This window comes from Dermacentor andersoni, chromosome 8 (assembly GCF_023375885.2).
Source record: "Dermacentor andersoni chromosome 8, qqDerAnde1_hic_scaffold, whole genome shotgun sequence".
NCBI lineage: Eukaryota > Metazoa > Arthropoda > Arachnida > Ixodida > Ixodidae > Dermacentor > Dermacentor andersoni.
The window spans coordinates 7,528,817-7,544,299 of NC_092821.1; the positions used below are offsets into that span (position 1 = coordinate 7,528,817).

At 42.6% G+C, this 15,483-nt stretch overlaps 1 protein-coding gene across 1 annotated transcript; it reads left to right on the forward strand.

Moving 5' to 3' along the window:
* The first annotated feature begins 33 nt into the window (after positions 1-33).
* LOC129383677 (uncharacterized) lies at positions 34-12,650 on the forward strand. Its single transcript, XM_055068343.2, has 6 exons — positions 34-660; positions 4,217-4,429; positions 6,472-6,535; positions 8,321-8,483; positions 9,853-9,962; positions 11,634-12,650. Coding segments are annotated over exons 1-6 (1,053 nt in total). The 5' UTR covers positions 34-159; the 3' UTR covers positions 11,636-12,650.
* Positions 12,651-15,483: the final 2,833 nt, after the last annotated feature.

Below are 15,483 nucleotides of genomic sequence, written 5' to 3' on the forward strand. Positions count from 1 at the left end.
TCGCAAGCCGACTGCGTGACAATTTTTGAAGAAGTGAGCACACCCCAGTTCAACTTTCATTTTGAGAGGCTGCCAAGAAGTGTTCAAGTCGCATTAGAGGCACCTCAGGCACTTCCTCCCGGAGAAAGGAGAGATCTTGTAAGGTGCATTGCGCATGACATGATGCAGGTGTCACCACGGCCTAGGAGAGAGTTCATCCGCAGTGTTGCTGAGGCCGTGGTAAAGCGTTTTCCTGCTTGCCTTCAGGACCGCACAGTCAGTGGCAAGGTGTTTGGTCGAGGATATGATTCCCTGTTCCAGCAACTTGAGAACAGAGTAGAGAATTTGGGCCGTGTGAAACAGCAGGGATTGCCATCATGCGTGAAGACCAAGAAATGCTCATATGGCTGTGCCAATTGGCAGCCAGTGTGCTTGCAACCAGTCGATACCGTAGCTGAAAAAATCCAGTTTCTTAAAGGGGAGGCCCAGAAGACACTGCGAGACATAGATGTACCCTTGGCACAGACCTGTATGGATGCAACCTACAGTGAACAACGAAGGTTCATAAATTCTGATGCACCAGTCCATAGCACGGCAGAAGTCAGAGAGGAGTGGCCATTGCTCTTCCACAAGTCCTTTTTTTACAAGCATGCCTGTCAGCTCCTTGGCAAAAATATGAGGGTAAGAGCTCCTTCTAATGGCAAATACTTATGTCTACGCATTACCAGTGTTTGCTACATACATTGAAAAGCACTCCATAAGACAATTAAGGTCAGACAAAAGAAATGGCCTCTAGAAGGAAAGTCTGAAATGTTATCTGAAATAGCAGCCCATGGTCTTAGTGCATCTTCTTTTCGCTTACTCATTGTGCTTACTGTAGAGGGACGCTAATAAAGGGAAAAATCAGACATCCAACCGTTCGTAGCAATTGCTACAAAGGAGGAACACTGAAACAGTTTTCATGGCTATGTAGAAGTGAACCGAGTCCTAGGGTAGATCCCTGTGTTCATCAATATACAAAGTTAGGTGCTCTGCGTAAACCGTGTAATTTATTGAGTTTGAAACACCTGCGTTCTATGTAGACTGGGGTAGTAGTAATGTCACTTTGGTGGGCAATCTGATTGGCTTCCCATGTGATGTAGGGAATACTTCACTGAAGCATATTTTTAATATCAAATGCTATATATTGAGTCGTCTCTTCAAGTCAGTGGCATATTTCTGCTTTGAGAATGTGGATTGTTTGTACACATGAACTTGAACATGCATGTGAGGGATGTAGTAGAATGAAGAGCTTTCTGCGAAAAGCAGGGCTTTTTTGGAAGCTTTGTCTGGCTACATGGAGAAAGGCAAGGGATGAAAGAGAATGCAACAAAGATTAACAATGACATCGTAGCAAGGACACCTGATGGAACATAGAGGATTTCTTACGTGAATGTAGGTGCAGCGATATCTTCGGCGACAAAAGCATTAAAGGGGCCTTGAACCACCCCACGGGCTTGGTGAAATAACATAGTCCGCGGATAGCATACGCTCTTGTATCTCAGCCAAGTTCTGCTGTCGTACGCGGTCCGTGGAGCTCTCAAGCGGAGCGCGAAGTCGGAGCTTCACGGACCGCGAAGTCACCTTTTTCTCAAACGCTCTCGTTTCAAAAACCTCATGCTCCTCGCACTTTTCTGTATGCTCTATTTCATCATAAAGCACACTCCAATACGCGGCTGCCATTGGTCGCTGTGCTTGGCTACACCGCGGCCGTCACGAGGTGCCGCCACCAGTCCAGTGGCTAAGCGCACTGCAGTTCTCTGAGGACAGCTGCGTTTGGCTTACGTTTAGCGCGGCATAGGCACGAAATCAGGAATTGGAACTGTGCGCCACGGTGGACGTCTCCGCCGCAGCCTTCGCAGTGCAAGGCATTGGAGGAGGAAGGGGAGCACAGCTAAGGCCTTGTTTGATTGTCAATAACTGCGCTTCTACTGAACGCATCGAAGTACTTTTTGTGGCAGAGTGGTTCTGAAATAGCCTGTCTTCACTTCAAATGTCTTTCTCCACTTCGATAAAAAGTGGTTCAGGGCCCCTTTAATGGTACTGATGCTGCATTGCACTTGCCTTGCATTGCAGCTGTGTGTAGAGGGTTATCTACAGCTACTGCGTGCTGTATTAAAGGCGAGTGCTGCACATGAACTTCATTTTAAGGCCAGCATCACCACAGTAATGAAAGAAACTGCATTAAAAAGCGACATGAGAACATGCTCAGTTCAAATCAATTTAACAGACTCTCGCTTCACTGCAACTTGTTTCCAAGAAGGTGGGACATAGGCATGGCCACTTGGCAAAATGTCAAGGGAGAATGGCGCAGCTTGAAAGAATGGCAATGTTTAATCACTTGTACTTTTGTTTAATTTGATGTGCTGACATAATGTTCCTGTGAAGAAGCACTTCGTGTGAGATACTCTCAAAGTGGTACTTTTAGGTATAACAAAGCTGGTTTTATCATCCCTTTAACAACTTCGCTAACCAAGAGCTCTTCCATCAAAAACAAACATCTGTACAGGATTATCTGGATCATTGGGAGGCGTCAGGATCTCATGTTCCAAAAGGCATGAAGGAAGTAAATGCAGCATTTTATGCAATGCATAAATGGTGTTCAGGTTTGTGGAAGGCGTTCTCTGGTTTGCGTAATTCACATATGTTGGCCTTGGTATTTGTTTATACTCTGATGTGTAACTTAAGCTTAATAGTCATATCATAAGAAGCCAAAAAACATTGACACCGAGTACAACATAGGGGAAATTACTTGTGCTTAATAAACAAAATAAAGAAACGATAAATTAATGGAAATGAAAGTGGATGAAAAAACAAATTGCTGCAGGTGGAGAACGATCCCACAACCTTCACATTTCGCGTGTGATGCTCTACCAATTGAGCTACCGCAGCGCTGCTTCCCCATCCACTTTCTTGGGTATTTATGTGTCGTAGTAGAACCCTGGGAGCGTTAGCCAGCGCCACCGCTCACAGACCTCGGTGGCAGACGTGGAACATCCTTTCTGCCGCAGGTGTCTCGAGAACGTGATCCTTTTTGGTGAAGGCAACCAGTAAATAAGCCCACACATGCTACCTGAAGGCATTAATGTTGCCAGATTCTAATAGCTTAATACTAACTCATTGGCTACCAAAGCTGGCAAATCACTGAACCCAACAACAGGGGCACATTTCCAAAGCCACAATTTGCCGGGCTGTAGGTACGGTTGGTTTAAAATCTTATTTATAGATGGCATGATGGGTAACATGTGCTATACTTCATCAAAACTGTCAATAGGTGGCACTACGTCTTTACAACAACGGAGGTTAGTTTTTCTATATTTTTATTTAGTATACGACGGGGCTACCCACAAGTAACTGGAATTATTTTTAAGTTGCTGTATGTTTATTTTTTACAAAACCTTATCACCTTGAAGGTACTCTATTACACTTAATACATTTGTCTAATCTACGATTCCATTCTTCAACACATTTTTCAAACTTGTCTGTTTTGGTGGCCTAATAGCTCCTCTAGTATTTTCCCTCACCTCTTCTACATCGTGAAATCGCAGTCCTTTCATGTCATTCTTGATTCCAGGAAACAAAAAAAATATATTGCATGTAGCGAGGTCAGGTGAGTAAGGGGTGTGGCCGCCTGACCTCGCTCCATGTGACTTGTGTGTTCTGAAGTGTGTGTTCTAACGACTATTGACCTGGCATAGTGGTATTGCATAATGCAGCACCAACATTTTGAGCAGTTCACCTCACGTGATGCAAAATGCTAAATATATTTTTTCACTACAGTATCTAGTAACTCACATAGTACCTGTAGCAATGTCTTGCATATGAACAATATGAACAAATTCTGCCGTTAAAGCAATGTTCTACTTCAGGCATGACCTAAGGTACCTGCAGTTTTTTTAATAACAACATAAGAGAACACTTGGTTCCTATGTAAGCTAATCTTCTGCTTTTGATGTTCTTTCGGTGGAGTAATTGTTTTTTCTTCCTTGAGAGCTTTTGGCAGAACTTTGAATTTTGATGACATGGTCATAGTTATTTTTGTTGGCGGCATATATTCAGTTGTTGGAAAGCATTGTCTGTTGCAGATGCTTGCTTTCATACTGACTGTTTCAAATAATTATCACTTTATTTCTGGCTGTTTTCTTTGCACTGACTCGTTGTGTTCTTTCCTTACTTGGGTTATGTTACTCAATTCCAGGGTATATTTGAGGAGAACCTGTCTGGCGTTGCACCTTTGTTCATAAAACACTTGGACACTTTCTCTGCACCAAGGAAAGAACTTGTGCAGTGGATGGTTAAGGTGGAACTTCAGCAGAGGAAAGGAAACCAGCATGCAAAAGAAGAAGCCACCATTCCACTATTGGCAGCCTACTTCAAGGATGATCCAGATGATCTGTTTCGTGTTCTTGAAGTAAGCAATGCTTGTTTTGTGTAATTCAATACGCACTATGCTGCTGGATTTTTAGAAACTGTTCTGTCCTAACATTTCAATGAAAATTCCTAAACAGCTAAAGTGGAACCAAAACTGCAGCAAAATTACGTTTTGGCTTAGTGAATGTGGTAGACACCAAGATACAACAGCTCAAGGTCTGTCAATTGTGAAATTGTTTTTCTTCCTAATGGACAGCTATTGGCCAAGTAGCACTGTTCAAAAATCGATTCCCTCAGAGTGCAGCAAATAATTACATCGCCTCTTAATATGGCCACCACAAAATATGTTTTAGATGTGATCAGGAGGCTAGATCTGCTAAGAGAAATAAAGGTTGTGATAACCCGAAATAACCCGCTTACTACAATGTCCCCGTGCCGTATTGTCGGTTATAACAATGAAGTTTGGCTGTTGGGTGTCCGTGCCGAAAGGTAATGAAATGCAAAATCTTTGAAAGGAAAAAAGTGAAATGCGAGCCGCTGCACGATCGCCTGCCACCCGAACTGCTCCATGAGAGCTGCATGCCAGCCTCGCGCTTATCTTTACCGACCCTTCCACCCCTCCGTAGATGAATGGACCGCACCATTGCGGTCCAGTGCTTGGGTCTTTATTCTATGGCTCTCATTCTTCGCAATTCTCCGAAAGGATTAAGTCACTCGTGCTTATCTTTATTCGTTGTATCAGTCGTTCCTGGCCACGTTGACTTGCCGCAGAAATGGAAGATGGCTGATGTGCCCATTGATCATCGGCAATGCACAATGTTGCAGGTGAAAAGGAAGCACACTGCTATAGATGTGGAAACAAAGTGCTTTTAACTGATGAGGCGATCGTTGCGAACATGCCTGTATCGGATGGTGACAGTGACGGCCACGACAGCAGCACTGATGCGGTAGGGCAGGCTACCTCAACATTGTCCCCGCGGGAGGTTCTGTAGATTATTCAGGCCCTCATGGGCTTGTTATTGCGAGGGACCATCCGCTTCACTACATGGAGCATCTGGATGCCTTGGGGAAGGATGTCGGCAAGCTTCGCATAAAGCAAGCAAGGCTGACGGATATGCGGTTTTCCCGTGCAAGCCACTGGGAAGCATGTGGCGAGATGCTTGTTGCGATTTCATCCCAGCATTTCTTCTGGATTTCTCAAGCTGAGATGTTGCTGCGGCAACCTCCCTGTATCTTTTAAAAGGTGGATTTTGGGACCACCAAAGCAATGCCTCGGTTGAGCTTGTATGTCACTTGCCGCCTGTGACCTTTCTTTTGTAGTTGTTATTGCGGTGCCATTCTTGAACGCCGGCAGCCGCAGCTTGTTAGTAAGACGTGATTCTAGCATGCAGGAAGCAGAGTTAAAAAGTTAAACGAGTCAATACAGTCAGAAGCTGGATGGAGGAAGGTAGTGGAGAGAAGAACTGGCCTCCCCGCCTTTATATTTTTCTTGGAACAGCTATGCCGTCCTTCCGTCTGTTTTTTTTTTTTTTTTTCATGCAACCCGGTTATAGCAATGGAATTTTCATGGCACTTGATTTTTGTTATAAGTGGGTTTCACTGTACTTCAGATTTTGAACATTAAGAAGCTAGTAAAAGCCTAGTTTTGTATCATGCGAACAAGCCAGAGTGGTCACAAGACGAGACAATGTAATCAGTTGTAGTTGAACGAAGAAAGCCTCAGCCTGAAGACAACATTTTGACAAGTCTCATGGTACCTGATGAAATCAAGTTCCCCTTGTCAAAATGTTGGTTCTGGCTGACACTTCCCTTGCTTGATTGTGCTCATCGCTAGTATTACCTTGTAGTTCCTAATGAGGATCACAAACATGAAATGTTTTTAAAATTTGAAGCTTTTTACTGGCACCAGCTGGCACTGAGCACCTCATTGTTTATTGTTCTTCTGGAAAATCCGTATTGCCACTCAGGAGCAGTGTGAAACTAATTCAGTATATTCAATTGCCTCCATTTTGGAAATACACTGGGGCTGTTTGGCATATGTGTCGTCTTTTAGTTCCCACGTGCTATTCTTTCTTTTCACAGGAAGGTACAAGCATCACGGAAGTGATGGACGAGTTTCCATCTACACCAGTTGTGGTTTCATTAGGTAAGACACTAATGTTCAAAGTCTGTAATGCAGTGCAATACAGTCGCCGACCGTTTATTCGAATCTCACGGGGACTGCGAAAATGTCCGAATAAGCAGGTGTCCAGAAAAGCAGATTAAGAAAAAAAAAAGAAATCCTTTATTTCCACTCACTTATTCGGGCTCGGCAGTAGGCTTGAAGAAATCGTGAATTCGCCGTTGCAAGCTGTTCTGTTTACGCACAATCAGATAAGCCTGAATCTCGGAGAGGGTCGTACGGTCAGTCACTGCTTGTACACACTCCGCATGCGACGGCAGCGTAGCACATGCTGCGTCATCTTCCTAATCAGAGTCATCGTCATCCGGCAGTGCAGCAAAAACTGACGAATGATCTCACCGTTGTCGAGTTCTGTGCATGTCAGTACAGCAGTATCAGCACCTGTGAAACTGTCAAATGAGACGGTGTCCGGAAGCGCAATGCAACCACTGTGCAGGTCTCGGCAGAACAGTTTCAGCGTCAGCAGGGAGCACATCGGAAGGCTACAAATCCTAGCCCTCCCGGCACCCGCTTGCAGGTATGCCCCAGCGCAGTCTGAGCGGGCACTGTCGGCGCCATTAGACACCTGACATGATGTTTCCGTATGCCGCGTTTCATCATCGCAACCTCGACATAGCACACAAAGCAATCACCACCACACCCTCACGCTGACACCAGTCATACAAACGAAAAATGTGGCCTACTCGCAGCGTCGTGCACGAAGGAAGAAACAAATCAGCTGCTGGATTGTCTTGACATGGATTACTAAGCTGAGACCGGAACTGCTGGAGCTACGAACCAAGCAGAAACGATGATGATGAGAGGGGATTTGCATTAGCGCCGCTTCTTGGGGCAGCAAGGAGGCTCCGTTCAAAACAAAAATGGCGTTCAGCAAGTCGAACCATGCACCGGTCAGAGTTGGTGCATGGTGCTCTCGATTGAGTTGGCTTAAGGAGTGTCCGAAAAATCAGACAAGAGGTTGCAAGGTGTCTGAACTTTCAGCAGTTGTTATACATTATGGTCTACGGGGAGAATGGCCGTGCCGCGAAGCAGACCGAATAATCGAGCATGTCCAAATTTTTGAAGTCCGAAAAATCAGTCGGTGACTGTATGCCTTTGCAACAGCACCTGTTCTTGTAGTTTTATGTGCCACATAATTAAGCCTGCTCGGAAGTGTGTTAACTACGAAAGTAGCAAAGCCTGTCATAAGGAAGAGTGAAACATCGTACCAAGCTCTCCAAAATAATGAGCAAACTAAGATGGTAGAAATACCTGTGTAGCTTGTAAAACATGTGCAAATGCTTCTGTCTTTCATAACTTGACTTGCACGAAAAACAGGCGAGACGCTTGCAGTATTTCTTTTACTTTGATGGTAGCTTTGTAATTAAACATCTGGCGGTAAAGTTGGAGCTAATGCACTTCAGCTTGTCGTATTCCTGTGGCTATGCAATGCTTGCAGTCCTAGCCAAGGTAAACACCTTCATATGGCACACAGATTTAAGGACTATAGGACTGAATTTACTTATCTTTAAGGCACTTGGTTATCGTGCCATATTGTTGTATTCAACAAGTATGACAGACTCAATTTTGTACATATTTGCAGAAAAGGACCCTCCAGGTAGCGTAATTACTTAAAATTGGCAGCACTAGTTTGTTTGAATAAGTATTAACTGATATCACTAGCAGGTAGATGTGGTCTCCATTGCATATTGAATATCATCTAAGAAATTTCATTGGTGCTTATAAAATGTGTATTATGTATCATTGCAGGAGGCATCTTTGAGAAGAAATGTTTTGTTGTTCGCGAGCAGCAGCTGTTGTTTACGGAGAGCACTGGCTTCATAGAGGCAGCGTGTCTTGCCTTCTTATGCTACTATGTGTTTAACATGACCTATGCAAAGGGAGCAGCTACAACACTTGAGTTCATTCAGAGGTGAGTTGTGCTATTTTAGTGCACAAGCTTTTGCCTATCTATGAAGACAAATTGTTGACATCTTTAATTATGATTGATAGGAAAATGTGGGTGTCTAGAGCAGATTAACTTTTTTTATCATCACTGAGAAAGTTTATAAGAAAGATGTACACATCCTTTTTTCTCACTGGATATTGCTAATAGTGCAGCATGTTATAGAAAAGTAAACCCATTTTTCAAATCCAGAATTTTTGGCAACAAAAGGAAACATTTGGACAGTTCATAAAAATGTGCTAAAGACAAAGACAAAAGAAACACATACGACAAGACTAGTGCTACTTCCATTTAACGTGTATTTCAAACGAACATCTGTTTATGATCTGCACCTCAGGAACATCATGCACTGATCACCATACACACTAAAGATTGTGAATGAATCGGATCATATGCACGATTGTACGGTCAATCAGTTCATGTGCCTATATACCTCAAAAGAAATGTCACTTTTTCTTGCAAAACCAAAGATGGACAGCTGATGCACTTGTCACTTGCTTTCCTTATGAAATATGCTTCAACCATTTCATGTTGTGTTTTTGTGTATCCTTTCCACAAGAAAGCTGTGTCTCCAAGCATGGGTGTGCATGCACACTTTTTGCAATGTTCAGCCAAGTGACTATCATATCCTTTTCAAACATCATTATTGTGCTGTCTGGCCCTGTCATTGAAGCTCTGGTTTGTCCTATATAAACACGTCCACAATCTAAGGGTATATGATAGACAATATCTGAAGTGCATTCGGTGTAATTAGTCCAGTGATTAGTATGAAATTGGATGCATTTCTGGTGCTTCTTGTTTTGAAGGTTACACACTGCTGACAATTTACTAAGTGCTGAATAAACCAGATTGACATTGTGTTGGTTTGCGACCTTTCTCAAGTTATCTGAAACTTTATGGAGATATGGAATTACATGTACAGGTCTTTTGTCGCAATCTTTGGTTGGGCACTTTCTTCCCAACTCGACCAAAGCAAGGGATTGTTGAAACGTTTGGTTGTTTGAAAAGCTGGACTCTGTGGTGCTTGTTGGTTTGTCACCATGGCTTAGGGGTGTCGGAACATTCACAAGCACTAACACTTGTAAGATGTTGCAACAACTGTAGGGCAAAAGTGTTTATATCTGCAGCTAAAATCTGTTCTTGTCAACAAACTCGGAATAATTTGGGCACTTTTGATATCTGAACTAAAATCTCTCAAATGTTTGTCATCTCATCCACTGCTGCTGTTTGGATGTGGATATGTTATAGTACGAAAAGCATTTAAGACTTGTGAATGTGAAGTCATTCAGATCTATGGCGATAAGAGATGCTCACATTACTACTGCTTTTCTTGCAGGCAAATATGTGATATTAATCCCTGCAAAGGCAGCAAATCCCAGGGCAATGCCCGCCGTTTGGCTATTCCTACAAAGGTAGTGAAGCTGGCACAGCGTCTTCGAAAGGAATGTGAGTAGGAAGTGCATTTTTGGCTTCGTTTCTTATTTACAGGACTGTTACATTATGAAATATACACAGAAACAGACCACTGAATTTTCTATACCTTAATGGGAGCATTTAAGTTGGCTGTTTTATACCTGCCTTGCAGCAAGTAGAAACATCTCCAAAGGATTACTGTATAGTTATTAAAATGTGTCAGACAATTATTGTCATGCATAAAAGCAAGAATTCAAGCTGTAGATTTGCAACCCCTATAGGTGCAGTTGTGGTGCCTAAAATTACCCACTGCATTGTTCTGCTGTGGATGCCTAAATTTAATCTTGAGGCCTCAGATACAATGGCCCCTGTACCCTATGTGTGATATTAGGAGTAAAAACCCATTGTCAACAATTCTCATAACCTCAAGCCTCATCATGGTTCTTATACAGTTGAACCCACTTTTAATGATACAGGTTTCAACAATATATTAGCTATAACAATTAGAAGCTGCTGCACCATCAACTTTTGTATGTGTTCCATGACGAAATAACCCACTTACTACAATGCCCTGATGCCGCATTATTGGTTATAATGGTGAAGTCTGGCTGCTGGGTGCCTGTGCTGAAAGGTAGTGAAATGCGAAATCCTTGAAAAGAAAAAAAGTAAACGAGAAATTCGAGCTGCTGAATGGTGGCCCTGACAGCCGCCGCGCGCTCATTTTCCAGCCTTCTTCAAATTTTTCTCTCCCGTCGCCCTTCCACGCCGCTTGAACACAAATGGGCTGTGCGCATATCTCTACGCCACACCACCCTCTGAAACACGCACAGACCGTGCCAACTGCGTTACTCCCAGATTGCTTGCTGGCTCCTCATTCAGCGCAGTTCTGTAAACAGCTTAATCGCTCGCGTTTGTTTTTGTTGGTTGCGTCGAAATCGTTCCTGGCTGCATGATTTCCCAGCCTCGTTTGACTAGCCGCCGAAACGGAAGATGGCTGATCTGCCTGCCAATCATCATCATTGCACAATGTTGCAGGTGAAAAGAAAGTGCTCAGTTAGATCAGGAAACTAAAGGTTTCTAACTGATGAGGCGATCGTTGCGAACATGCTTGCATCGGATAGTGATGGCAATGACGGCAGCGGTGACATCGTAGAGCAGGCTGCCGCGGCAACCTTCTCGCATATTTTAAAAGCCCCCATTTGGGGCTACCAAAACAATGCCTTAGCGGAGCTTGCATATCGCTTGCCACCCATGGCCCCTCTTTACAGTTATATCAGTGCCATTCTTTAACGCTGACAGCCATGGCTGGCTACATGCGATCGGAGCACCTAGGAAGCAGTTAGACGAGTGAACACAACCAGCAGCCAGATGGAGCAATGGGATGGGGAGGAGCACTGGCCTCCCCTCCATTATAGTTTCCTCACAACAGCTCTGCCAACCCCTAGTTTGCTTTTTTCATGCAACCTGGTTATAACAATGATCAATTATAACAATGGGATTTTCGTAGCACTTGAATATTGTTTTAAGTGGGTTTGACTGTAATTGTTTTATAGATTTTTTTAATGTTCACTTTTGTTACCTGAAAATTTTGCACACGTCTAGCACAATTTACTTCATAAGTCCAACCTCAACTGAGCGCTTTAATTCACCTGTTGCATTTTACAAACTTTTGTATACTCATAGTGGTTCATTAATTCTTTTCAGAACCTGAATGGAACACCAGATAGTGGCTGGTGTGTGCAAAAAAGATTGATAGTGTGTTATGCTGTACCTGTGATTATTTATTAATCTGTTTATGTGGGAGCTCCAGGCTGGTTGGTTATGGCAGGGAAGTCCATTAGGATGGATGTGAATGGAGATAATTATGTAGTGCTTTTCAGGTGCTAGTGGTGGCAGGCATAAGGATGCCTTGTATAGACTTACTGGTTATTGTATTCACTAGGCAATGGGAATGTAGATTAGCAGTAAGGCTAGAGTTGGTCAAGAAATCCGACCCAAGATGGTTAGGCATAGAAGGCCCGTTTGAAAATTATCCAACCTTATTATTTATTTTAGAGAAGACCATATGGCACAGGTTTGCCACATCGTGTGATGTGTCTTTCAGTTGTGTTGGCTGTTGTACAGGAGCAGTTGTGTTGAGCATTGTCTTGTCCCAGTGTGATATTGAGTGAAATAAAATGGCTGAGTGAATTCAACAAAGGTACTATGTGCAATTTATGTGCAAAGCTTGGTGACAGCCAAGCAGAAAGAACTTGGAAGATCTGAACAGCTTTTTAGATGACAGTATCGTCACGAAACAGATTAAAATGGGCTAAAACTGCCTAATTAATTGATATATGTGGTTTTACGTGCCAGAACCACAATCTGATTATGAGGCACGCCGTAGTGGGGGACTCTGAAAATTTGGACCACCTGGGCTTCTTTAACATGCAGCTAAATCTAAGTACATGGGTGTTTTCGCATTTCGCCCCCATTGGAATGCAGCCACCATGGCCGGGATTTGATCCCGCGACCTTGTGCTTAGCAGCCCAACACCATTGCTACTAAGCAACCATGGCGGGTTAAAACTGCTTCAAGAAAGCCCAAACATCTCGGTTGTTTTCGGAATGTTCGTGCTACATTATGCTATACCACTAGCCTAAGGCAATAGTCCCTTGAACATGCATTGCATTCTTACATTGTTCACCCTGCATAGCCCACCATTCCTGCACGCAACTTGCATGTTCTGAAAGTGTATCGCAAAAAAACTGTATATTACCATTATGGGAAAGTATGTGCTTGCTGTTGGGAGAAATTTCTATGGGTGATAAGGTTATCCTAGCGAGAGGCTTGGCAAGCTATCACAGGCTTAATGTAATGGGTGGGTGTTAGGCTGCTGAGCACAGGGTCGCGGGATCGAATCCCGGCCACGGCGGCCGCATTTCGATAGGGGCGAAATGCGAAAACACCCGTGTACTTAGATTTAGGTGCACGTTAAAGAACGCCAGGTGGTCGAAATTTCTGGAGGCCTCCACTACGGCGTGCCTCATAATCAAAAACAGGTTTTGGCACGTAAAACCCCATAATTTAAGATGTAATGGGTGATCATATATAAGTTTAACAGAACTTTAAAAAATCGCCTCCTGCAGATAACATAATTCTAGTCATTGAGCTGAATTATTCAGAGGTGGACAGTACTTGCTCAAGAAATCGGAACACATATTGAACGAATTATAAAGAATTCACTGGTTAATTTCTTGTTTAATTACTTTACGGCACCTATAGCACATACAAATTGTAGCTGGTGAGTTTGCGAGGTGTATCCACTTGGAATGAATTTCCAGAATGATACCAGTTATGAAATATGCACCATACCACTCGCTGTAAGTATGCACTGTTGTTCCACTTACCTTTTTAACAAGACACTCATGCATTGAAGCACAAAAGTAACATGAATGCCCATGTATTTCATCCCATACTATGGGTAATATCTCGAAACTAGTGTAATCCAAGCAATTCATTTCAAGTGGATATGTCTTGCAATCTCACTGGCTACAATTTATAAATTGCAGTACCTACTGGAAAGTAATTAGGAACTTAATTAGCAATTTTTGTTAATTAGTTATCTGTTCCAATTTCTTGTGCTAGTAATGTTTGCCTCTGCAAATAATACAGCTCAAAGACAAGAAATATGCTATCAGACACAGGTGATCTTTAAAAAATAAGTAAAGCTTAAAAACAATTATCCCTTAAACAAAAGATCAAAGGATGAGACAAACGAAAAAATATGCATCCACTCACCCACCAACTCTGAAAGGGGAAGCAATGAGCGCCATGAAATGCAAAAGTGAAAAGTGGAGCTTTATGACACCATCAGCAGATAACATGTTATCCATCGCTTCACTTTAGGGACGGGCAACACTTTGTGTCATAATGACGCTCCACTTTCCACTTTGTTGATTTCATACTGCTCACTGATTCTACTTTCCATGTTTGTCTGCAGTTGGATACATCTGTATTCTTTTTTTCCTTTATCGTATCCTTTGATCTTGTTTTAAATTAAACCTGTAGTGGCATGCGAAGCCTTTCTTTTTTCTGCTCGGCTAACCTCCATTTATCATTAGAAAGCTCACCAGCATGCAGATATTTTCACATACTGGTTGACATATTTGGTTTCCTTGTGATAAATTCTGGGAATATGCAGGTTATGTGAAGTGTTGGGGGGCTGTGTGGCGTGACTAACATGAGGTGGTGGTGCGTATCTTCCAAGAGATGGTTAGCCTAGGCTAGTGGTATGGCATAACACAGCACCAACAATCGGAACAATTCGCTCACGAGACCCAAATAAAAATATTGTTTTGTTCATTACTGTATATAATGGAAGGCATTTATGTTGCAAGAAAAAAAAGAAGCGGTTGTTCAGGAACTAAGGTGCATTCAGGCTGTTAAATCTTAAGCTTACAGCTGTGGATGATACTGCTAAATGCCTCACTCAGAACTTTCTATAATTCTTGCTCCTAGTAAAATAACAGCATCTGAGCTTAGACTTGTTAGAAGAATGCCTAATTTTTATGTTGAAGTGAGACAGAGGTTCACAGTAAGATGGACGTTTAAAATGATCAACAGTCAATTGAAGTTCAGTAATGTGGAAAGTTCGGCTAGTTGGTGATTAATCATCATACCTTGGTGGTGAAGCAGCACACCGACAAGGACAAGGCGAAGACACAAGTGTCACGAAGTGTCGTGTATCCTTGTGTGTCGTCACCTTGTCTTTGTCAGTTTGCTTCTTCGCTGCCAAGGTATGATGATAGTCAAATGAATATAAGCAGCAATAGACCTTTCACAATTTTACATCTGGTTAGACAAGCACTCATAGTTGGTTGTCTGAATTTAATTTTTCACAGGCTGTTCACTGTTATATTAATATTACACACAGTTTAATTTTGATGTATTAATTTATTTAATATTTGGTTCAGTCTCTGTTTCTGTTTTTTTTCCATTGACTTTTGATATGTGTATTCATGTCTTTGTGTTCATTTGCCCTGCTCTTAATTGAAGACATCTTGACATTGTCTTTTCCCCCAGTTTTTACAATGATTGTTTTTATATTATATGCACCAGCTTTTCCTCCTCCCCAGTGAGGTTGTGAGTGAGCTTGCATACATAAAGATGCTGCTAAGTAAAGTCATTGCTGCCCTGAAGACAAGTACTGTTGTCAAAATGTTGGCTACAGCAACATTCCTTGACTCAACAATGCTGATCCATGGTCATGCTTCCCCAACACATAAGTTACCACATTGTGTTCTGTGATTATCCTTTTGTGCCCCTTTCCTTAGGATGAAAGTTCACCAACAATCCTGCTTATTTCTCTTACGGCAGCAAGCTTAGTCTGGCCGGATGTGCAGGGTCAAGTGTACTTCCACCTAGAAAGGGTGTAGGACAAACACTTGACGAGAATAAAGTTGCTTCTGCTTACTAAGGAACTTGTCGACTGATTTTTTTTCACTTTGTGTGTTTTATTCATATCGCAAAATGAGAAATGTATGACCTTTTCAGCTGTTCTGTAAATGGAACC

Bases quoted from the DNA above. Each gene is read 5' to 3' on its own strand.
- LOC129383677 (XM_055068343.2), top strand. From the start codon at position 160: ATGATGCAGGTGTCACCACGGCCTAGGAGAGAGTTCATCCGCAGTGTT. The intron at 661-4,216 runs GTAAGAGCTCCT...ACTCAATTCCAG, and splicing joins TCCTTGGCAAAAATATGAGG to GGTATATTTGAGGAGAACCT. The intron at 8,484-9,852 runs GTGAGTTGTGCT...CTTTTCTTGCAG, and splicing joins ACACTTGAGTTCATTCAGAG to GCAAATATGTGATATTAATC.